The following is a 26,303-nucleotide window of genomic DNA, read 5'->3' on the forward strand; positions in this document are numbered from 1 at the left end:
AAGTATATTCAAGTATCCAAGAGGTTATACATTATTATTCACAGGTTTATTTATAGTTTGTTTAATTTGAAAGATTCTGGATAACCTGGACCAAACCAAATTATGTTGCTATTTATTTACATTTTTATCCCATAGTATTAGTGAACTATTTATTAAGTAGATTATAATATTTTAAGATAGGCAATATAAAAAAAGCAATAAACTTGTCACGGCAATAAAATATTCAGAATTTAGAACGTTTTATTAATAAAATAAAGTATATGGGTTTTAGTTAATATAGGTGTTGCATGATAAATATACAAGTATCGATTATTGTACAAGTATCGGATATAGTGGAGAAGCGCAATCCGGCCTTCCGATATTTTTCTCATGACTCATTCCGGTATCCAACGCCGGACCGGAGCAGTGGAGAAAGGACCTAAAGGGTATAAATATAAATCTTCGGAAAAACTTCGTTAGTGCGTTTCATGGCATGACGTCATCGTAGTGATTTTAAGCCTCGGATTATAGATTTCGCTACACCGTAAGGTTCAGGTGGAAAAGGAAAACAGACTTATAATGGGGAGGTATCTAAATAAAGGGAATAGAAGGTTGACTGATGTTAATCTATAAACAAAATCAGTGTACCAATTCTTAAAAGGCCGGCAACGCACTCGCGAGCCCTCTGGCATTGAGAGTGTCCATGGGCGGCGTTAACACTTAACATCAGGTGAACCTCTTGCCCGATTGCCCCCCGTTCTATAAAAAAAACGTGAATCAGACTATATGTTGCATGAATACTGTGTAAAACAAAAGATATCGAATAAAGTATAAGAGGAATTTATTTAATGTTAATTTAAGTCCAGGTTAATCTACTCAACAGATAGATAGGAGAGTAGTCCCCACTAAAGTCAGAGACTTCTTCAGATAAGGCAGTTGAGAAAATCTATCTCCTACAAGCCGTCGGAAATATCTGCGAACCTCGCTGGAATGCGAGTATGGAAGCGATTCTTTGTATTATTTGTAAATTTGTAAATAATTTGAATTTTAAATAATGTAAATAATAAGTATTTGTAAATTTCAAGTAGGTACGAGTATCAATAAAAATAAGTACACAAATAAAATATTTTTTATTTTTACATCTTCAATTTTTTTGCTATCTCTCCAGTTTGTATGACATCATTAAACCAGGTTCGCAGATATTTCGATTCGACAATACGCTCATTTTATGATTATCTCAATAAAGCCCTCAATGTTTAAATTCGCTATAATATGTATAGTTTGGGCCCATTTTTGTTAAGGTGATTTTTTTGTGCGGTAATTTTATAATTAATATTTAATTTTATGATTGAATATAACATATAACCTAAACCTAACCAAAATATTCAGGATAATATTGTAACTAACACAACAATAATCTTTTTATTATGATTGTCTGCTTTAATAAATTAATTAAATGGAAATCTCTTTTGTGTTGGACTTACTACGTAATTTGCTGTCATAATTGCTACAGGCGTTAAAAGAAATAAATGTTTTATGACGAAAAAGTTCTATTATCTGTTTTCTGTATTTACAATTTAAAAGTGAAACAGTGTAATAATCACATAGTTATTTTCAGAGCTGGAGCGAATATTTTAAAACATAAATCGTTACTATTCGTATTTTCAATTAAAAATAATGAAATCACAAATTTATACATTGATAATAAAAAATACCATAAAACAATCTGATATTACACTAATTAGTATTTAATACCAATGAAATAAAATACCCTTATTTTATAAATATTATATTCATATAATTAGAATTACCACAATTTCCACGATATAAATCTTTACGACCAACCAGGCTCCAGAAGATAAACCACTCCTTATATGGAAATAGGGGAGACCGGGTACAAAAGTAACGGCGGGTCGAAAGTAACAAATGCTCTCTAGATTCATCCAATGGGCGAAAACAGCTTCGCCGCCGTCAGGCGATAGCTGAGAGTGCCCCCCTCACTTGTAGTTAGTCGCCGTGTACTCCACGCACTGTTAGGTTATGTGAGAGGATACTACGTGTTTTTACAAACCAAAACTAAGTTTTTCGATATTTTGTTATTTAATGTTTACATAGTCGTAAAAGGATGGTAGTAATCTGAATGTTTGCATATCTATTTTTGATTAGATTGATTGTACATTGTTTAAATTTGTTTTTGTTTAGCACGTTCCGTTTTTAAGTTATATTTCATGTTTCAACAAAAATGAGGAAGGGTACAAAAGTAACATAGTCCTATGGGTACACAAGTAACAAACAAACCTAGCAAGATTGTTGCTCAAAAAGGAACTAAACAAGTAGGTGCAGTAACCTCAGAACGTGGATGATTAGTAACTGTTGCTGTTGCGATTAATGCTCAAGGAAGACACATACCTCCTTTTTCGTATTCCCATTAAAACAATTCCAAGACCACATGATTCTTGAGGGTCCTGTTGGTTGTGTCGGAACTGGCAATGCTAGTGGATGGATGCAGAATGCAGAACTTTTACTTTTTAAATAAATAATTGTTGATTAAACATATAATATTGTATTAATTACCAACCTCTTCGTCTTGTTACTTTCGACCTGCCTACGTGGTCGAAAGTAACAACTGATTTTTAACCGTCTGTTTTTCATATAAAACACACCATAGTAAAATAAATCGAGCTGCTAGTGTAAAGAACATAAACTGAATTTATATATGGTTATATTAATTTAATGACAATATTAAAACCTAGCCACAAATCAAGTGTGAAGTACAAAGTGTTACTTTTGTACCCGGTCTCCCCTAGTATTCATTTTTACAACAAACTCCAAAACAAATTATCACTGATTAAATTCAAAACTCTCGATAAACGTAAATTAACTATTTTTTATAAATTTGACGATTATTTAAATGATCCTAATCCGTGTAATTGATTTGCTCACACCTTGGCTATTAAATAGAGTGGACGTAGAGTTTCTTGCCAGTTCTTCTTGCCCGCTTTACGCCCATGAGTTGCGAACTGGTAGTAAATGTAAATTTAGAATCAATTTAACAACTTTTCTGTTGACGTTCATAAGTGTACGTAGTTAGCTACATGAATAAAGTTATTTTGAGTTTAAAGTGATAAGGTTTTATTTAAATGTAAACCCAACTTAACCGATGACATTATTCATATAACTAAAACATTTCGCTCACTTACTTGTGTTGCTTTTACACTTAATAACTTAAGTAATACTTAAAGCGCAAGCGAATTGGGTCTTCTCGGTCGCCTTACTTCATCCGAATGTCTTAAACCTCTATTATCGTTATCACCCTCATCTCTCTCTCTATCTTGTGTCACAAACAGCACGTCACGTGGCTGCAATTGTTCTTGGTTGTAGATAATGGGTCCATCTTTAAAATTCACCACTTTGTCTTCTGTTTCTTGACTTAAGACATCGAAGGATTCAGGTGATGAGAGGCTGGTAACAGTGGTTCTTTCAGATCTGATTTCCATGTAAGGTGATGTGGGACATACGCAGGTTCGGCAATGGGGCCCACCTTGTATATTTGGATTCCATGCTTCGACCTGACTAGTAAATGTAGTGGTCAGGGGCTCTTCGGGGACGATGCGGGATTTGAACGCCATTTGCCTGTATTGACTGTTGATGGCGATCAAGTTGTAGAACTCGGAACCTTGAAAAATGCAATGCTGGTTTATTACGTAAGTCTAATTGTATTCATAAAAACCAAATCTGTCTTATCGCAATTTTAACGAAAGTGAGGAAATTTATGGAAAATGCTACTTCGTCTGTGTCAAATTATGTTAACGCCGATGTAATGAGATCAGTACTTTAGTCAAAACGGTGTAATTGGTTTATAAGGAGGAAAGTATAGTCTTAAAACGGTAAAGAGAATCAGTAGGGTTTACTTTTTCTAGCTTCTCTTTATATACGCAACTGAGAGTATCATTCAAAGAATCTTGAATTTAATTTATTTTCTTTTTTTGTAGGGGGGCAGGGGATTATAGTATTACTTTTCTATAACTGCGATAATTAATACTATTCGTACAAAACGAATAACAACAAACATAAAACTGGCTCTCTCACCGAACGAAATGCGATTATAACAAGATAATGGTGAAATGTGTTGTTACAATATTTTGTTTCAATATTTTAAGTGCAGTATCAATGATAAGGATCTTCTCAGATCTGAAGACTGAAAGCAGCATCATGGTACTTCCAGAAGGAAGGGGGTTGGATGATTGTACTGATAGTAATGGTTTAATGTGTTACAATATTTTTAATACAGTATCAATGATAAGCCTGTCAAATGTTGCAGTTTCATAAAATTTTCTTATAAACCAACTTGGCAATCTAAAAGAGTGGCGGAGAGTAAATTCTTCTCGCTCTTGATTTATTAACTGCTAGAAAATGATGGGGTTAATTAGCATACATAGTTACAATACATTTTATTTGATTAAAAATTTGTAGAAAGGAAGTCGAAACATCGCTAAAAATAGATTTATCCACTTGTTCATAACAATTTAATCAGTAAATATTATCAATTGTATATCTCTTTTCATCCTACAAATATTTAATTTGACGGAAAGAGACAAAGGTAAATTTGTTGTATCAGGGCTCTACCTCAAAACAGCTCAATTTTTTTTTCCATAAATATTTTCAACAATGGCGTACCATGCAATAATATGGTGGCGCATGCTCTTTAGAAATTAATTAAAACATCGTAATTTGTGAAATGAATGAAAGAAGATCCAAATTTTTGGCACTAACCTAACCTTTTTTTTTTTTTTTTTTTTATTGTTGGGAAATCAATTTACTGACCCCCGCGCCGGGGCAACGATTTAAAAGTGGCGCAGGGAGTGTGGGAGTCAGTCCGTATGGTGCAATGGACACTACCCACTAAAACCCAACAGCCCCATCTGGTTACTATGGACGGTAGGCACGGTAACAGTTTCCCTTAATCCGTGCCTCCGTCATAAGTCTGCTGGTGAGCACAACTTCTGCGTTGCCCAAATACTGTCCTAAGGTCCCAGTGGAGTACGTGCGTAATCGCGACGTCTCCTTCCAGGCCTTTTTTTGCGTTGAGGGTCGGCGTCTGGGTTACACTCCCGAACCCTCTCCGCATTCTCTTTAAGTGTAATGACGGCCTCACAGAACGCTTTGAAAGTGTTCCACGGACCGTCACTGTCAGCCTCCATCATAGCTTTCACTATAACTGGAAGCGACAGGTCCAAACCGAAGGTGGCGGTTAATAGGCTACGTTGAGAGCTCCACGCCGGACAAACCTCTAAAGTGTGTTGCGCTGTGTCGTCTGCGAAACCACACTCGTGACAAATGGGGGATGCCTCCCTCCTGGCAACCCTGTGAAGGTATCCACCGAAACATCCATGGCCTGTGAGGACCTGAACGAGTCGGTACGAGAGTGCCCCCCATCTTCTATTTACCCACAAGTTGAGCACTGGACGTATAGATGTAATTGTCCAGACTCCTGCCCTGTGATCTTGTAACTCATCCATCCATTTCTGAAGGACGGTCACTTGGGCTTCCCGTCTCCAGCTGTTTATGTGCTCAGGAAGGGGGTCGAAACCCCTACTTCTACTATCTGCCCTATGCCAATAGATCTTGGCCAGGGCAGCCGCTTCGAGGTGCCAGGGGGCAGTTCCTGCAATAACACACGCTGCCTCGCAAGAGACGGTGCGGTACGCCCTTGCCACCCTTATGGCCATCGCCCGTTGCGACTGTCTTAGAATCGCCCTGTTTTGAGCGAATAGACAATCGGCCCAAATGGGGCATCCGTAGAGGACCTTCGCCCGGACCACACCTGCAAATAACCGGCGACACCCCGCACTCGGCCCACCAAGATTTGGCATTAACCGGCAGAGTGCCATAGCCGTGGTAGCGAGCTTCGGGGCAAGTGCCGAGAAGTGATCCTTAAAAGTCCATCGAGAATCGAGGACTAGCCCGAGATACTTTAAAGTGGGGCTTACTCTTATGGGCACACCACATACGACCAATTGTGTACCGTCAGGAGGAGCTCGTCTTGGACCGTGGAAACAGACCGCCCCAGATTTCTCGAGGGCGACTTGGAGGCCAATGCGCCTTATTTGCGCCACAACCTGTGCCACCCCCGCCGTTGCGAGGATGCAAGCTTCTCTGTATGTACGACCTTTTGCAGTGATAAGTGTGTCGTCGGCATAACATATTAGGCTGACGCCTTGCAGATGTGAGCCACGAAGGACGCAGTTATATCCGATATTCCATAGGAGTGGGCCTAGAACAGACCCTTGTGGAACACCACACTCAACCCTGTGTTCCTTCCAACCTCCCCGACCCGGGTAGATCACGGTACGGGCCGAAAGGTATGATCTTATCATGCGCCGGAGGTATACTGGCACGTCATGGAAGATTAAGCCGTCTATAATGGTATTCCAGGGAATGGTGTTAAAAGCGTTTGCTATGTCTAGTGACACCGCCAGCACCACCCCTCCTTGCGCGAGTGTCTCCTCGCAAACGTCTCTTAGCCTTGCAACGGCGTCGATGGTAGACCGGGCGCGCCGGAAACCGAATTGGGTATCGGCCAAATCCGGCCCGTCCGTTGCAAGGTGTTTTACTATGCGGGATGCTAGCACTCGCTCGAATAGCTTGCCTGCTTCATTTAATAAAACAATTGGCCTATAGGCCGATGGGGACTCAGGTGATTTACCCTCTTTCTTTAATAATACAAGTTTTCCCGTCTTCCAGCTACTCGGAAAGTGGCCGTTCTTTAAAATATGGGTTAGCAACTCCCGAAACCTCTCTTCCAGCCCGTTATTGAGGACATGGACCCAGACCTTCCCGTGAACACCATCTGGTCCGGGGGCTGTCTTTTTGCTCTGAAGCTTAAGTACTGCAACAGAGAGTTCCTCAGGCGTCACTTCTGGGACTTCCTCATCATAGTGGAGGTCGTCGCGAGATGTTGGATGCGAACTGTTAGCCGGGAATAGTGCGGAGACTACCGTATCCAGGAACACCGGTTCTAGAGTGGTAGTGAGTGGCGGAAGCCAGGGGCGCAGCTTGGTCATCACTAGCCTATATGGCCGCCCCCATGGGTCTAGCTCTAAAGTTTGTAAAAGATCTTCCCAAGCTTTCTCTTTGGCCTCTCCAATTGCAATGCGCAAAGTTAATTTTGCTGCTTGGTATTCGCCGTAGCACCTTCTTTCTTCTTCCGGATCGTGTGGAGCAAGGCGTCTTCGACGTAATCGGGTGTAGCGACGTCGGGCAACTACACAAGCCGTCCGTAGCTGGGTGAGTTCAGGCGACCACCAGTACACTTGTCGGCGGGGCGGAATAGGGCGGATCCTTGGCATTGCAGTGTCGCTAATACGTCGCAAAGCCTCTCCGAACCATTGCACCTCTCTATCTGCTAAGATAGTATTTGGCTTAGGGCACCACGCCTCTGTCAAAGATGCCAAAGACAGGGAGTCAAAGTCCAGTTTTTTACGGGACCATTTTGGCCCTATTTCCGGTGGAGGCTGATTTGATCTACCAGTTGCTGGTGATAGCTGTTGATGGGGACTCACCAGGCACCGAATGTACCTATGGTCCGAAAGCGTTTCAACCTCTGTAAGTACACGCCAGTTGGAGACGCGATTTGCTAGTTCCGGGGATGCAAAAGTTACATCAACGATAGAACTGCCCTGCATTCGCACGCATGTGCGTTCCGATCCTCGATTCAATATCACCAAGTTGTGAGTGGCGATCCAATCAACCACCGCATCGCCACGGGCTTCGGTTACCGGAGAGTTCCACATAGACGACTTCGCGTTGAGATCCCCTGCAACAATAACATTTAATGGTCGAGCCCATTCCACCAGGGAGCCCATTTCTGCCAGAAAGGCCTCGAACTCTGTAATACTCCGGTTCGGCGAAAAATAAGCTCCAATTACAACGACTTTTTCTAGTTTAACAGCGACGCAGCCATTTCCTTTTAGCGAGGCTTGAGGCAAGCCTTCAGGCAACGAAACGGCAATCGCAACTAAACCGTTGCGGTCGCCAAACCAGTTTTCCCTCTGGGGGATCATATACGGCTCCGATACTATTGTGATATTGATTAACCACTGCGCCATGCTCTGGAGTAAAAGATCCTGAGCTTTGGCGCAGTGGTTGATGTTCGCCTGTAGGATTTGGAGGGCCATCTATGAACCAGGTGTTATCTCCATTTGCTCTGTGTCCCTGATCGGTGGGGCACCAGTGGCCGTTTTGTTCGCGGTCCACGTCCTTCTGGGCATCTTTTTGCTGGGGGCCGAACACGCGTTACCCCCCAGTAGATGGTTTGCTCTTTGGCCAGCCGCAGCACACAGAACGCATTGCGGATTTGCAGAGCAACTCCCTGCTCGGTGGTCAGATTGACCACACCGAAAACAAAGGTGACTGCGGTCCATATCCGCAGTACACCGTGCTGCTACATGACCGCCCTGAAAGCAGCGGAAACATCTCAGTTCTCGGGCCCTCAAGAGAACAACTCGGGCAGAAGCCCACCCCACTAATAACCTTCCTTCGGTCAGCTTTCTGGCCGCCGTCACTGGGCACCTGACCCATGCCGCAAAAAGGCCAGTCCTGTTCTGACGGACGCTACCGACCTTCACATTGTCCGGCGAGCAGCTGACCTTAGAGCAAATGGCTTGTTTGACCTCTTCTGGGGTGACTGTTTCATCCAGCCCCGAGATCATCAACTCAGTTGATTTAACAGGTCTGGAAACCCGGACTCTTCCGTCACCATAGACCTCCTTTAATCTAGACGCCAGAATATCCGCCTTCTCCTCACCACCTGTCCCGGGGACCTGAATGATGGTGGCCCCCGTGACAGCTCGTCTGAACCGGACCGCTTCTATACCAAGCTCAGCCAGATTTAGTTTTGTCTTCGCCTCTTTTAGGACTGCTACGTATGTAAGGCCTTTCTCTTCGGCATCCGGCGGAAGCGTTAAAACAACTGCTGCGGAACTGGGCGTACGGAGCTTCAGTTGTGCAGCTGTTGCCATTGCCTGTCTCTTAGGTTGTGCTGGAAGTTGTTGAGCACCTTCATTCTTCTTCCGGCGCAATCCTTTCTTTACCACCTTATTCCACGTTTCATTAGTAGAGGGGAGCTCTGGCAGTGGGCACGGTGGTGACAGAGGGGCAGCATTAGGGACAGTTGTCCCTGTAGGCACATTCTCTTGCCTTCTCTTAGGTTTCTTCTTCTTTTTCTTCTTTTTCACGCCGTCCTCCGGTTGAGTTGCCGCTGTATTCGAAGTGGGCGCTGCTGTCGTCTTTCTAACCTTGGAGGACCCCGACGTTGTTGCCACAGCCTCCGGCTTATACTTGTCAGCGGAGAGAGGTGGTCGTATGCGAGGCTCCGGGTTGAGTCTTGGTTCTATGCTTTCTATTCTAGCATTGATCCTATCTACAAGGCGGCTCATGAGCCTTGCCTCAAGGTCCTCTAAGTCCGGTGTTGGTACCGGTTCTGTAGGGCGTTGCTTTATTAGCTCTCGCAACTCTCCCATCTCTTTTTGGAGCGCCTCCAGAAAGTTTCGGAGCCGCTCGTTTTCACTTCGAAGAGCTCGCGTCTCATCCGAAACAGACATCTGAGCGAGTACCTCTGTGTCCTCTTTAATCGACTTAGCGACGGATTTGAGGGCGTGGACAAATGTACCCTTAAGATTTTTTGACTTAGTCGCGACTTTCTCTACCATTTGCAGATTAGCTTCGATGCGCCTCTGCGCTAGATCTGCCGTCAAAATTTCCCCTTCTGCATTCATTGCCGCTGGTGTTGGTGCGGGTTTACTCGGCTCAGTCAATGAAGCGAGGATCTCCTCCTCGGCCTGGGCTTCCTTTTCCGTTTTCTTGGCCTTTAAATAAGCAGACCTAGCAGGCGCCAAGCCCATGTACCCTCTGGTTTTTGGTGGGCGGCCTCTTCCTCTTCTTGTTGTAGCAACTTTTAGTGGGGTCCGAACAGACGACTCGCTGATTGTACTGTCGCCATCGTCTTCGCCACTCCTGGTTCGTTTGCGAGAACTCCAGAATCTAGGATATGTAGGGTCTGTACAATCCAGTGATCTGGCGCTGACCATAGATGTCGCGGAGGAATCCGATAACCTTCCAGCATCAGACGTAGGCGCGTCAACTGGATGGTCGCCAAAAATGTCCCTGGAAACGCTCGGCACCGGCGTAATACATAGAGTGCTCTCAGGCACCACAGTCACTTCTTGTAATTCTCTCAGATCCGGGTTTATTGGTTGGTCCGTGGATATCATTCTACTATCGCATGTATTATTTCTAATGATTTTCTCCTCGCTCGCCTCGGCAAAAGCGCCGGAATCATGAAGATTGTCCCCCCCCAGAGTACGGTGGGACTTTTGCACCGGCTCTTGCGAGCAGGTGGCGGGATTTGACCCGCCTGGGGTAGTTTTACAAGTATTTGTCTTCATTTTCGCTTTAATTTTTATCCAGGTAAGACAGCTCACCCTGGGACGCCCTCGGGACCGAACTCCCCCCGGCCACTCACCCCATCGCCGGGCGCCAGAAACTTGAGGTTAGGGGCTCGCCGTCAATTCGACGAGCCTCGCCAGCCTTAAAGGCCAGCCATACCACGCGCATGAAGCGCCGCCGGGGCCAGATAGAATGGCCCCCCTCTATGTCCGATTCGCTTCACCAAGGTGCTGGCTTGCACCCCAGTTACTAAGCCCTCCCCGGCCACGTCAAGGCTCGGACCCCGCAGGATGGACATCTGCGGTGGGGAGGGGGCACTAACCTAACCTAACCTAACCTTTTTTCTATCTTTCTATACAATTTAGAAATCTGATAATATTACATGCATAATGGATAATAATTGTTTCAGTTCCCAGTGAATCACATTTTAATTTTTTAAGGGGTTGGCCATGCGCCTCCATAATATTACTTGGGCTATGATTTTAATATATGAATATTATTAAAAATATATAAATTCGTTTAAATAATCTATACTTACATACACCGACGAAGAATAATATTTGTACTGGCAATATAAGAAAGGTTTTAGCTCCGACTAATATTATAATATCAAAAATCCAGTTCGGTATCATCGTGTAGAAAACAAATTTCAAAATCTTGGGTTTTTTCTGAAATTTTACATAATACATTCTTTGAATCCGCCAATTACCACTATTAACATAAAAACCTAATATGTTCTTTGCTTGCACATAATCTAAGTATATGGGGTTGAATTCTCAGAAAAACACTTGTTGTTTCGGGTTGGCATGGACGGCTAGAACATACGATTAATCGCTATTTTTGTTTTTTCTTATAGAATAGGGAAGGCAAACAGGCCTATGGGACGCCCAAAAAATACTCGTGCCCCATACTCCTCCGAAACGGCCGATTCTAATGATATTTTATTTTCATGTTCAGCAAGTCTGATAATCGGCTACTATAATATATCTTTCAAACCCCTAAGTGATAAGGGGTATCCACCGAAATTTTATTTTTTAGATTTAATTTTTTGGTTTTATTTTTTTATAATACAGCATACAAAAGTACAGTAGTTTTTTGTAATACAACAAACAACCCCTAATTTTCACCCCTCTACGATCAACCCCTATTTTTTATTATTTCAGATATTTTTATTGAACTAAAAAAATGTTTCCTAGAAATAATATACATGGCAAAACAAACGTTTGCCGGGCCAGTTAGTTATTATATAAAACACTAAGCATCCATTACGTGGTCTAAAATATTTGAAATTATTTTTTTATTTAACTTTTCCATTGGTAGATAAGTTTTCATATATGCATCTGATACACATCTCTGTTTTAATGTCTGCGAAACAGCAAGAAACATTTAATCTGGGATTTTAACGCCCAAACTCAAGGTCGAAGCTAAGAAATAGGCCAGCAATAGATACTAACTGTACTGATAAATATATATTACTTACGAAAAAGATAGCGTAAAATCCTGCCAAAATGGTAACAATATAAACGAACTTCAAGATAATCCATATGATTAGATAGATCTTCATTGCCAATACAATATTTTGGACCATAACGAGGTCTTCTTCAGTGATTGTTTTGTTAAACCGATCACCAATTACTGTAACTGTTACGCCATCCAGGGCAGACGCGGTGGTAAATAATTTCGATAGTCCATAAGAATTGATTAAGATTAGGATAGCTACTAAAATCTGAAATTTAATAAATATATTTAAAAAACCTTGAGCAGTGTTTGCCTAGTGGCTTCAGCGTGCGACTCTCATCCCTGAGGTGGTAGGTTCGATCACCGGCTGTACACCAATGGACTTTCTTTCTATGTGCGCATTTAACATTTGCTCGAACGGTGAAGGAAAACATCGTGAGGAAACCGACATGTCTTAGACCCAAATAGTCGACGGCGTGTGTCAGGCACAGAAGGCTGATCACCTACTTGCCTATTAGATTTAAAAATGATCATGAAACAGATTGAGAAATCTAAGGCCACTGACTGACTGACTGATTGATATATTTTATTTTAAAAACCTTGCTGCAAAGGCTTGGTTCGTTAAAGTTTTAAACTAGGGACTGAAAAAAGGATGTCTAAAGATTCCCCAATTACTTTGTTATTTCTTGAAAGTTTCTTTGTTGAGTTGAAGTTGTATTCTTAGAAAACTCAGGAAATCTTTTATGTAACAGAGGGCAAACGGGCAGGAGGAACACCTGATGTTAAATGATACGTCCGCCCATGGACACTCAAATTGCCAGAAGGCTTGCTAATGCGTTGCTAGCCTAGGAGAATGTGAGCAGCTACAACATACGTTATTGTTTTATAAATTCTGTAAAAGACGCGGTAACCATAAAATTTGTAAATAGTTTAAGGTAGCATGTAAATATATATTATAGTTATTGTATGGGGTCTGTGCTGTATTTTTTTTTTTGCAGACAACTTGCTAGCTTTGTGTCTATCAAGCAATACCGATGCGGTAACGATGATACTGTCACAGGCTGGGATATTTTAATATATCGTTTATTAAAACCTAAACATAACAATCAAGTATACAGTATTTACATTTTCTTTTTTTTTCATTTTTCTTTACCTACATAGTAATAATAAAAATAATTAAAAAGAAAATTTTAAGAGTTGGGTCCCAGCAGTGTTAAAGCTGGCAGCATTTCTAAGCTGTATTGCGATAATTATTCATTGAGGAAAGCACCAGCTCTGGGGTCACATCGGTACTATCTACCAGGCGCCAACTTAAATCTTTAATTATCGCCTGTACACTTGAACCGCACGGCCTAGGAGTCTCTAGTCCAAAGGGAACAAAATCTAAGAAGGTGAATATTTAACCCGTTAATATTGTCCACCTGGTCTGCGGCCGTCCCAACCGCTTTGTTACTTGTCCGAGGGAGATGAGGCGGGGCTAACGTGTACACACAAGTAGCAGCAATTTGTGTCAATTTTATTTTTAATAATTTTCAATAAATTCAAATATATTAGAAGAGTTTCAGTAAATATTTTCGGTTCGTAAAAGTAATTGTAAAGCAAACATACCAGACTTAAAATTGACCGGATATAAATTCCAGTAGAGAGCGTACAGCAACCACAGTACCTACTCAGTTCCGGCCAATTGCAGTTGTTTAACCGCAAAACCCTGAAAGTTATCGTTAATTAAATTGTGGTTAAATGTTAACGATAATACAGCGAGTGTCGAAAGAAAAATATATGTATGTCATGGAAGACTTTTCCACTTGAACACACAAAATTTCATCAAAATCTGCCCAGCCGTTTACGAGTTTATTTAAGAACACATCCACATAAGATTTCTATATATAACAGCTGTTTATTTGCTATAGGTAAATAACCTAGATACCGACTGCAGCGCCATCTGCCGGGCTGATTTGTGAATCTAAACCATCCAGGGCGCCAGCCAAACGCATACAAATTTATTCAAATCGGTCCAGCCGTATAAGAGGATTTCAGTGGCATACACACGTACAGTAGAATTATATATAAAGGTAGGGCGGGTGATTAGGTCAATCTCTCTTGTCTCTCTCTGTGCTTTTATCCACAATATATACTTAGAGAATAAGATTGATCGATTCACCTTGTACGTGAATTGTGGACACTGTGAAGATGGAACTGATACTGTATGACGTGAAGGGGGTTTTTTCGAATTGAGTGTAGTATCGCCATATCTGATACCGGGACGATGCGTATATGTCGAAGTGTGTTCTGTGTTCCTAGTTGGGCTAACAGTGTTTTTTTTATAAAATATTAATAGCTTATTATATATTTATTTTATACTAGCTGGCCTGGCGAACATCGTACCGCCTAACAGTCGATTCTTTATTTTTTTTAAATACTTATTCTGCTATTCGGGACACCGGTCTAGCTAGTAAGATAAAAATATAAAGTTGATAAGACAACAAATACATTATGTCAAAAAATAAAAATTTACGTTCCCGGAACCCCTCCACTAACACTTGAACTTTATGATATGGTATTGAAGTTCAAATTGACTTTTAAGTATTATTACGAATATTTTGAATGGGAATATAGAAAAGTGTTGTTTTTAGACTTTTTCACTCAATTTTTTTTTAATTTTTCTCTCCGTAAGAACCAGCCTCGTACTTCAAGGAATATTATAAAAAAAGAATTGGCCAAATTGGTCCAGGCGTTGTTGAGTTATGCGCTTACCAACACATTTTGCGATTCATTTTTATATTATAGATTAGGTAATTAGCTGACCTCAGAAGTAAAAACAACGAAATTAGTTCTTACAGTGTTCGTTTCATTTACTAATCAAAATTATTAAATTACATTGAAATTAGTAGTTGAAATACCGTGTACCACGTAAATAAAATTTGATTTCCACTTTACACAAGAGTGCCAATCAATTGTAATAAAAAATGTTCGATAAATTAATCCGATGTCATTTTAATACTATATAACCCCACTGATAAACAGATATAATTTCTGAATGATTATTATAAACAATAAATGTTATACAATTCGAACCTTGCACAAAAAATTGGCGGGACTCTCACGACAATCGCGGTCATTAACCCCTCATAAGTCATGAACTCTAAATGAACCTATCAGCTGTTAAAAGTTTGCAAATAAATGTATAATATGCAGATTTTTTTTACGACTCAATGGATATTGTTTAATCAAGGTTCGATTCCTGCCGAAATATTATTATAATCGACTGCCGAATCTTCCCTGAGAGATACGACCTCCAACTATTCAAAGTTGTTTTCCTCCCTCAAAGGCAGAAATGGGTGCCCATAGGCTGCGATGATTGCCCTTAATGGGCGTCCTGTGGGCTCGTTTGCCAAACTAGAGCAAATATAGTGATATCATAAAATTCCCTCGACGTATACAACAAGTTGAAGTAGGACCGTGCGTAAATGTAACTGTGTTATAAATTAGACCGATTGCTGATGTTATCTTTAGTAATTGCAACTTGAGGTCAGCCACCGACATGGTGGGGTAGGTGTTAGAATAAATTCCTAGTACTAAAGAAACGCTTCAAGTAAAAGCGATGATTGCGTGTTTTTTTTAATTAAAATCAGTGACTAAACTTCTGTTAAACTTTATTATTTTTTAAGTTAATATAACAAACAATTAAATTATAATTGATTATCGAAAAACCAGAACAAATTTTAGGTTATTCGGGTGATTTGGAACGTACAGATATAACTTCTCATATAATTCCTTACCCAAAAATCTTCAGAGGCTGAGAAAACCCCTCCATGCCACCCCACCAAGATTTTTTTAATAATAATTTACGGATAAAAAAATTGTAATATTGCACAACTAATACAAGGGGCACAATTAATCCTTAAGATTATGTAGAAAACAAAAACAAATAGAGTAGAAAACATTCGCATAAGCAAGATAAAGTGACATAAGCGTAGTATCTTGTATTTGTGTGAGTACCCAACCTTAAAGTATCATACAAAACATTAGTAAAAATCAATAAACTGTGTAAACTTACATCCTTTTTTTTTAATTTACATAATTCAACTTCAAAAACCATTCATTCATAAAGGTAACAAAATGTACACTTATGAACGTCAAAAAAATATATCGAATGATTCTAATTTTACATTTACTGCCAGTTCTCAAATCAAGGGCGTAGAACGGAAAAGAAGAACTGGCAATAAACTCTCCGCCACTCTTTTTAATCGCCAAGTATTTTATTACGTTTTACATGTTAGTGAAGCTGAATTTAGAAGATGTAATCGATGAAAATCGGCTAATGATTTTGGGCTCTTAACATTAAGATTTGTCAGCAGTGTTGCGTACCTTATAAGAAACTCCTTCATTTTGCGTACAACTTTCACTAAATAAACCAATGGATTCATTTTGCACATTTAAAGCATGTTTACTATAAACAATTGCGTTCGACATCTGTCTCTATACGATTTCAACTGATATCATTCAGTCCGTATCTTATCATACCGAAAATACCCGTATTTTGGTTATCAATTTCAATTTCCTATTTCGCGAAGGATATTTAAATTCTCGTGTAATGAGATAATATGCTGTCAATAATTCCCGCGTAGTACGATACAATTATGTTTCCGTATATCTGTCACCGTAAAATTGTAAACACCGTTAGATTGTAATCTATCTCGCGAGATTATAAACTGTCGAAAGATTGTGAACCTCAACGAACTGCTTACAATTTAACGTATTATTATTCGGTAGTTATATGAAATTGTTGGAAAGTAAAATTAATCTGTAATTGACCAAAGAAGTTTGAATGATAACTAAGTTAGTGTAGTACAATCTACCAAATAATAATATGTTAAATTGTAAGCAGTAAGCTGAGGTTCACAATCTTTCGACAGTTTATAATCTCGCGAGATAGATTACAATCTAACGGTGTTTACAATTTTATGTTAACATATCCGCTTAGAATTTTTGCAATATTCATAGGAACTCAGCCAATTTCACTGCGTGTATATGTGTATTTACACATTACATCAGAAAATAAGTACGATGTGTAAAATTAGTATACTAGACTTGCTTTAGATCTTAAGTAAACATTTATAACTGAATTTTTTAACGGTTAAACCATATTGGAAACTTTGTCCTTTATAACTCCAAAAAAGTTTTACAAGTCATAAAAAAGTGATTTTCGAGTAGGATTATTTGTAGGAATTCCTTATTACTTGATATTTCGAGGTTATAAACTATACAATACCTCAAGTACATTGGAAATCGTCGACATAGTGCGTACCTATCACCGAAGTAGCACCAAAGATAGACGGCGCCACTTGGACAGGTGTGGCATATCAGTTCATGTCAATAACCTATGACATTTCGATTTTTATAATATTTTGCAAATATCCCAAAATATTTAACAATGTTATAATTTACGTGTCATTTACCCTTAAATAAGAGCTTTACTTTACAGGTAAGCAGTAGAAACAGATTTTTGAATACTTAATAATTGTTCCCGACACACACATTTAATAAATTTCTTCATGCCTCGTCCTTGCACGACTGAAATATGTGTTTACACAAATTGAACATATTCTACCGTACTAGACTCACGGGAGTGAAATTTATTATAATAATAACTGATTTATTTCAGATTATATCCATATTTAGTTTTAGTTTTCGTAACAATTCTTATTTGCTATGTTAGAATTGTTTGTAAACAATACAAAAAAAACTCATATAATGAGGCAAGGATAGCATACCAACGGTTTAAGATATGTCTTCTTTGTGATCAACACATTCAGGATACCATTGGTTGTATGCCTAACATGATGCATCAAGGAACCTATGGTTGTTAAAACCATCAGTTTGGATCTCGGCAAACATACCTGCACTGCAGAACCTCGGCAAGAGCAATTAAAACCTGATCGTGTTATTGACTGACAAGACGCTTTGAATAGAATATTTACGACTTCTGGTGAGCTACGTGCAAACCTCCAGGCCAGCACATACGGCTTACGCTCTTCCTCGCTCCAGATCAGAATCCATCGAATCGAAATCAATTGATTTGAAACTCAAAAACTAACTGTAATCTATACTACTTATTTCCATTTATTTCGTATTTAACAATTATATATTTCTGTAAATGTATTATATCAAATTTAGGTACATTTATTTATTTTGCTTTGCAGTGATGTGTCTCAACATAGAAATAATACTTCCGACAGTAAAGAAATTTTTGCTTCTTTATCCCTTAAAAACTGGCTGCATTCTTGCCTACTTTTTGACAATGGTTAGTATTTTATATCTCTGTGAGAAAAAATATTTGTACAATTTTAACTAATACATACATCCAACGTGGACGCCTAAACAAAAATATTTTTTTACGAGTGTCACCGTCTATAATAGTGACGTTCTCATGACAAAAATATTATGGATATGCAATTTGGGTGCGTTGCATCACAGCGTTTGTAAAGGATTATAGTGCGTCTAAAAATATATGAATGAATAATGAACACCATACTTTTGAATTTGAGAGAAATGTTTTTTTTTTTTATATAGAACAGGGGGCAAACGGGCAGGAGGCTCACCTGATGTTAAGTGATACCCACCGCCCATGGATGCTCTCAATGCCAGAGGGCTCGCGAGTGCGTTGCCGGCCTTTCAGGAAGTAGTACGCTCTTTTCTTGAAGGACCCTAAGTCGAATTGGTTCGGAAATACTTCAGTGGGCAGCTGGTTCCACAAAGTGGTGGTGCGCGGCAAAAACTGCCTTGAAAAACGCTCAGTAGTGGAACGGCGGACGTCGAGGTGATACGATAAATAGGTGATAGGTGGTTGGTCTGGATAAAGCGTGCGACCCTCTGGTTGTTGCGTTCTAAACACGGTTGTGCACCAATGGAATTCTCTTTCTATATGCGCAATAAGCCAGCATGTCTTAAACCCAAAAATCGATGGCATGCGTCAGGCACGATCTGAGGCCAAGACACATATAGAGTTGTAGCTCCACTGTACAATTATTGGAACGAAGTTCCTTATCGCGCGTTGTGAAAGGGGGCTAGACGGAAAAAATTCTTACGAAAAGTTGTCACGACACTTTTTTGCTATTTGCTATTGTAATACACCGGTTCTCATCCGATCACCGAAGTTAAGCAAAGTCGGGCGAGGTCAGTACTTGGATGGATGACCGCCTGGGAACACCTCGTGATGTTGGCTTTTTTTTTCGTCGTAAGATTGGTGTCGAGTAAATCTATCATACTATTATGATACCAATTAACATATAAATTAATCGAAAGGAATTTCGTTCTATCCGGGTGTCCCTTGACACCTCTAAAGTTTTTATTACTTTTGAATTGAATTTCAGGCTCGCTCTGTTTTCTGCGTGCTTTTCTTCATGACTGCATTACTAGAACTGGTTGTGGGGAAACCATTCCCAATCAGGCCAATATTCGTTGACATAGAAATTACTGCATATTACACAATGTACTTTTCTTTCGTAATTTTGTTGCTAACGGAATTCGTACTGATGGTGTTTACTATACATTTGGGCGTAGGATCATTTACCGTAAGTTTTTATGATATGTATTGAGTATAAGAATAGGTATAAAAACTGATTCTCTGGTTAAAAAAAATCAATAAAAATGCAACATTATCCCTGAGTAAAAAAATTTCCAACGAAACTTATAGCTTCTAAGTTGGTAAAAGCATTTCTTTATCTACTTAGGCAATCATTAGAAATTCAGAATGAATAAGAATAGAAGGAATCTTAAGAATAACTTAAATATTTACTGTTTGCTAATCGCTTTAAGGTTTGATATTTGAATAGCTTTTATCACTTTCCCTAATCTATATATATATATATATATATATATAAAAGAAAGTCGTGTTAAAAGTGAAAAGTCAAAAATCATTTATTCATGTGTAACCGTTATGAACGTCAAAAAAGAAATATTTTATTAAACAACATTAAATACTTCTAATTTTACGTTTACTGTCAGTTCTCAAATCATGGGCGTAGAACGGAAAAGAAGAACTGGCAAAAAACTCTCCGCCACTCTTTTTAATCGCCAAGTTTTTTGTTTTACACAACGTTTGTAAGGAGCTGCAACCATTACACCATGTTCCACATGACATCTTAAGTATTAAATAATAATAAAATAAATTAAAAACACATAGTTGTTAGTTACACTATTTATAACTCAAGAACGGCTGAATTAATTTGGCTGAAAACTAATTACTTAGAACCAGGAGTCGGATATAGGATCTTATCATTTTTACCTGTTTTGTGGTATAACAAGTCGCAACAAACAGAAAAAATCTAATGTTTTTTAAAATTCGAAATTTTGTATTTAAGTTGTATGCACAACGTCTGTCGGGTCTGCTAGTATTCTATAAAAGTAGACTGAAGTAATCGTTTCTTTTAATCTAACTTTTTTTAGTAATTGTAACATTCTACCCGGCCGCCTTTAAATGCTTTAAAATTTCAGGGTGACTTGTGTTGTTTAAAGCAATATTTAATATGCCGTATTATAACTTGGGGATTCGAAGTTGTGTTCTTACCTATTGTATGCTTCTCGAACAGACCTCTGATTGGCTGGTATTTAGGAATGATGTTTTTGGTTGGTGAGTTAATTTTTACACTTAATTATTTGGTAAATACAGTCAAACCTGAGTAAGTGACAACTGGGTAAGTGAGAAAAGTATATTAATTAGAGTATTTACCGGGTCCCGTCATCTAGCCCCCCTAAAACCTCTATAAGAGAGAAATGTGAAACCTGAAGTGACAGGCATTTTTCACGCGTGAACAGATAAGTGATATTGATATTTGCGTATACCTCTATAAGCGACAGCTAAACGGATTTAACTTTTGCTATTCTTAAATGTATGTATGTATGTATGACTCATTCTTAAAGTTAAGAGGGATTAATTCAAACCAAATATGCGTCTGTTATTGTTTTCTAAAGTTTCATAGACCTCTATAAGTCAGACAGACTAGTACTCTATAAGAGAAAATAAGAGCGCGGTCCCTTGAGTTCTCACTTATCCAGGTTTGACTGTAATAAATCATGGAGTCCACACAATGTTCGTCATCATTTAATATTTATACAAATAGGTGAATCTTGACTGTACAAGTACAATTTTAGTAATAAAAAAAATAAATAAAAAAAAACATTATATATTATATAAAACATTAAATGTATAGTTTATATGATAATAATTCTACTGAAACTGCTTAAGAAAGTGTCAAATCGTCTACGTTAAACGCTGATTTTTTTTTCAGTCTTAGAGTTCTACTTCTTTATCATAGTCTATAGCTATTATTATACTTTAGCTGAAGAAAAGGAATTCGAAGAGGGCTCCGATAAAATACGTGATTGAGGGTAATTATTTTTTAAATAAAGTTGACTTTGTACACAATCCCCATTTGATGACAGAATAACTTAAATTAATTTGATTTTTAACAATGGAGTAAGTTTACTGTTCTATATTTTTCTCGTGGGCGATTTGCGCTGGAAGCCAAGAGGGTGGGCGGTTAGTTGCCCAGATAAAGGGGTCGAAGTGGGGTGGTTCAAATGTCGAAAGCCGCTTATTATTTATTTTGGTGCTGTAATATATGTAATCTCAAAGTTGTAATCAATTTAAAATAAATAAGTATTTTTAAATAGGTAATTTAACTAGTATAAACAAAAAAATTTTAGTCTATTTTAGAAGTAGGGTTTCACGTCGGAAAGCAAACAATGATATTACGATAAAAAGTTTTAATATTTACAAACAGGGAGCGTGGTACAATTGTCAATTACACAAGACAAGACAAGGGATGTGAAAAAAAAACGATTATTAAAATATCTATTTAAATCAATTTTGATTTTTATATTTAAAATAATCGATTATTTTTATAATTGAAAATCAATCATAGTCGTTTTAAGGGTAAAAAACGGTTTATCTCGATTTCCGGCAAAACTAAAAGTCCTATGTAAAAAAGTCAAATAGCAAAGTTGTAGGTAATAAAAAGACCTAAAACTTTTGTATATATACACATTTTTCAAATTTACGTGAAAAGTTCAAAAAAAACAAGTTTTTGGTTTTTAATTTTTATCTTTTACAAAATTTATTTTTTTCCCACGAAATTTGGTGTAAAGTTACCTTTTCATGTCTTTAATACGCTGTAATTTATTTGATTGAAATAATAATTTTTTCACCTTATTTTGAATTAATATCGAAAAAGCACCCTAATTTTCAATCGAAAATTCAACCGTCAAAATATCAGCTTTTTTCGTTGGTGTGCTTTCAGTTCGTTGAAATCTCTACTTTCCTATGGTAAAAAAATATATATATATATATATTACCATAGTAATCTTCTCAGAAAATGCAAAAAATCTTCTTTAAAATTTAAATTATAATTAGATGCCTATTTATTACTATTTTAAGATAACTTATATATACCTGAGTGACCTAAAAAAAATGTTAGCCTTTAGATGGGCTAAAAGCCTAAAATTTTTGTATTTTATAGATTCATATCAATTTTCAGGTGTTTATTTTGAAATGAATTCAAAAATTTCTATGAAAAAATCGACTAATAATTTTTATGCAGAATGTCACATCCCTAGTCCTTAGACAAGACTGAAGACTATAAGTAATAAGAATAATTCTTATTTCTTATAGTCTTGACTCTTGATATTTCAAGCTTGTTCATTGCTGCCACTTGCCTAGGAAGTAGGAACTAGGAAGTTTTTGAGAACTTCCTAGGCAAGTGGCGGCAGGCGTTTACTGTTTAGAACTCGTGAGTCGTGACTTCAATAATCAATACCTTGAATGTTACTTCAGATCCAAAGTATTATTGAGCTTACCAGATACTCAGAATGTTCAATCGGAGGTTATGTTTTCTAGAGGACACTTCGATACCGCGTTTTATAGACCAAGTGGTGCCATCTATGGATCAGAATTGGTACTACAGAAGTGTAAAAAATTTATTTTTTATTTATGTTAATTGTTATTGTCATGTGTTTTTGAACAGATCGTACGTACTACTTTATTAAAGTGGTACACTAAATAACTCTTCGTTTTAAAAGCCCGAATAAAAATGCCTGTCCTGAATTAATAATTCCATTGCAGGTCATAACAGTCAATAAAAAAATATCCTACGAAAAATATGTTCGAGGCTTATCATATCCTGATAACGATACCTTGATAATGCACACAAATAGGTTATGTGAACTATGCTTAGTCATAGACGTTCGTTAAAAGTGTAAAATGGGGTTTATGCTGCCGACTTTTAAGAAATGTTTGTGTTGTGTGTCGCTAAGGACAGGGTCATTTTTGATTGGTTATGTTTCAGCTGTAAGTACAATACTTTTGTATAATATTTAGAGTTTATGGGGATCCCTTACTTAAACCGATCAGGAAAAATTTAAATAAGTTCTCAATAGATTTGAACCTAAAAAAGGTCTTGGAATCGTACATTCCGAGTTACTTAAGCAATTTAATTTTAGAAATTTTATTTAATTAAAGATTTTAATTTCATCAACATCCCCTTGAAGCAGTGGCGTAACAATAGGGTGGCAGGGCTGGCAAAATGCCACGGGCCCCCGACCCAAGAGGGCCCCTGCCCTTACCGCACCCAGTAAAATGGGTGTCTATGGGCTGCGATGACTGCCCTTTTTGGGCGTCCCACATACTCGTTTGCCCCCCTATTATATAAAAAAAGACGTAAATAAATTGACCATAGACCATTACTTAAATGTCTTTCCTTATATCGTTAAATAACGTAACTAATCGGTATTTTTTATAATTTATTTGAACCGTTTAGATAACAACCGTGTCTGTCAGGTGGTCCTTCAAGAAAAGAGGGTACTTTACAGCCCATGAGCGTATAACTTAACATCAAATAACTCTCTGTGCCCCGTTCGACATAAAATTAATTGCAGAACCCATGTTTAAAGTCCTACACGCTACGATGCAATGTAGTTTAGTCAGTAATGATATTTCATGAATTTTCAATAAAAAATATGACCTATATGTTTTTACAGGTATTCTCCACATTGGCTTTAACACTAATTTCTCTATCACTATACAATGTTATATATTACGTTGATCATACGATAAATGATACAATTACTGAGACGAAGGTAGAAAAGCCAGAAGATGTCCATGAAGTGGCTACCAGTTTATATATTGCACATGCTTATCTTTTAATTGTGTTTTTATACAATTTATTAATAAGTCTCATGCTCATCGTTGGCTTGCATAAGGTACGTTTAATACCTATAAAATATGCTCTTAATCCTTAAAAGGCCGGCAGCGCACTCACGAGCCCTCTGGCATTGAGTGTCCATGGGCGGCGCGTATCACTTAGCCTCGATCAGCCTCCTGCCCGTTTGCCCCGTTCTATAAAAAATCCCATGGGCCGGCAACGGACCCACCAATACAATGGGTATTCATGGGCAGCTATAACGGCTGTTCTGTAGGCTCGTTTGCCTTGTATGTTATAAATAAATAGCCAGTTAAAAGAAGCTCATATTCTAAGCGAATTCAAATTCAAAAATCATTTAATCATATTGGTAACACTTTGTACACTTATGACTTGTCTGTAAAGAAATACATATAAATGCTTCTAATTTTACATTTACTGCCAGTTCTCAAATCAAGGGCGTAGAACGGAAGAGAAGAACTGGCAATAAACTCTCCGCCACTCTTTTTAATCGCCATGTTTTTTTTTTACACAACGTTTGTAAGGAGCTGCAAGCATTAAACCATGTTCCACATGACATCTTAAGTAATTAATAATAATAATTAATGATGCGATTAATGATAATATATCAACCAGCATTATGTTATATTGTTAATAATCTTATATGTATGTGGCTACCAATGACCAAGTCCTTAATAAAAATTTACGATCGAGCTACAATATACAATAACACATACTTAAATATTATGTACTTACATTTCAGGCAAATACAAAATATATGAGAGACTACTTCAAAGCTGGGCTGTTTCTTCTTCTATTGGCGCTCGCTACAGTTGTCTTGTCCACTGTGTTTTTGCACTTTATTGTCACAATTGCATTATTAAAATGGAGTGGTAAGTATGAATCTAATAGATGCAAAAACCGTTTCATGCTTTTTTGTCTATCGAGTAAATGACATGATTTCGTGGGACAATTAAATTAGCAAATGGCCGAAGCCATTTTTCAATGTTGCAATTTTTTTAAACGGCTACATTTATTTAATTGATTATTTAGACCAACGACCAACCTTAGTCTTAGCTTAGCCCCACCTTAGCTTTCCTAAAATTCTAATTTAATATACACTATACAGTAAGTATATTTTCAAAACATATAGTGAAAACTGAAATTCTAATTCCAAATATTTTGAATAAACATTATTATATATTCATTTAGTGAGATGCTTCCTGCACAGATATTTTGTATTATGTTCCAATTTGGTTAGCTTCAGTCTGAACTCTTCACGTTGTGTTATATCCGACTGATTTCGATTGCCCCCTTTTACCATCAAATTGCTCCCCTATGGGGCGTAGGCCCCACATTGGGAAACACTGATTTAGACTGATCAGTCATCGCAAGTCATCGCAGTGTCAAATCTTGCTCCATTTTGCAAAGATCTTAACTTAGTGGTCATTTGTGATCTTATAATATGTCGCTAGTGGTCTTTCGCGCGCTTTACGCAGATGACAGATTTTCGACTCTGTTAACTGTTTTTTTTTTTTTTTTTTATAATATTATGGCAATAGTCTGTTAACTGATTCACTTGTGTCAGAAATTGATCTGCCACAGAGTGCCTTAGTATGTGATTATGTTGTCTGATGAATAAATCCTACTCCTAATCCTACTATAGATAGTCTATTAACCAATTTTTAGTATTTTAATCTATTAAAATAAGATTTAAAAATGGGTTTAAACACAAACTTTTGAATCAAATAACTCAATCAAAAAATTTATAAAAATATATTAAGTATCTTTACGTCGTTTATATAAATTAAAACGATTAAAGTCAAATACTCAAAAATTTAATAATATTATTTAAATTTATATGTTTGGTTTACAGTTATAGTTCTCTACTGCCTCATAATGGTACGGAGTCATTATCTAGACCTTGAAGAAGCAAATAAAGCACCAGTAATCGAAATGGAAAGTCTCTACAATCCACCGAGAGCGTCTCATTTGTATGCGTGAAGAACTTTAGCTCATAATAACGAATTAAAAACATTAGTTCGATTTACTATAATAGTCTTTTGTCTAATAGGAAGTAAATTATATAATTGCCTTGTCGGTATCATGAAACCACTAAGTCGAATTTTATTAGTAGTAGTATTTGTTTTAACTAAGAGATAAATTCAGTTCCAAGTAGGAACGAACGTATTAATTAATTGAAGTACACAATACAAATTCTTG

At 37.8% G+C, this 26,303-nt stretch overlaps 1 protein-coding gene and 1 long non-coding RNA gene across 3 annotated transcripts; one reads left to right on the forward strand and one right to left on the reverse strand.

Annotated features, from left to right (window-relative positions):
• Positions 1 to 2,800: 2,800 nt before the first annotated feature.
• LOC125051900 lies at positions 2,801 to 24,956 on the reverse strand. 2 transcript variants are annotated; one of them, XM_047652524.1, is made up of 5 exons: positions 24,837 to 24,956; positions 13,492 to 13,591; positions 11,906 to 12,151; positions 10,964 to 11,093; positions 2,801 to 3,655 (listed from the first exon to the last, which is right to left on the reverse strand). In XM_047652524.1, coding segments are annotated over exons 1-5 (918 nt in total). In that variant the 5' UTR covers positions 24,839 to 24,956; the 3' UTR covers positions 2,801 to 3,215. The 2 variants fall into 2 exon arrangements, with proteins under 2 accessions (XP_047508480.1, XP_047508479.1); XM_047652523.1 differs by lacking the exon at positions 24,837 to 24,956 and adding an exon at positions 16,252 to 16,365.
• On the forward strand, positions 17,255 to 26,165 carry LOC125051902. Its single transcript, XR_007117365.1, has 9 exons — positions 17,255 to 17,368; positions 18,087 to 18,187; positions 19,257 to 19,457; positions 20,380 to 20,515; positions 21,174 to 21,273; positions 23,006 to 23,230; positions 23,920 to 24,141; positions 24,844 to 24,973; positions 25,957 to 26,165. It is a non-coding gene; the product is annotated as an uncharacterized LOC125051902 (long non-coding RNA).
• Positions 26,166 to 26,303: the final 138 nt, after the last annotated feature.

This window comes from Pieris napi, chromosome 8 (genome assembly GCF_905475465.1).
Source record: "Pieris napi chromosome 8, ilPieNapi1.2, whole genome shotgun sequence".
Classification (NCBI taxonomy): domain Eukaryota; kingdom Metazoa; phylum Arthropoda; class Insecta; order Lepidoptera; family Pieridae; genus Pieris; species Pieris napi.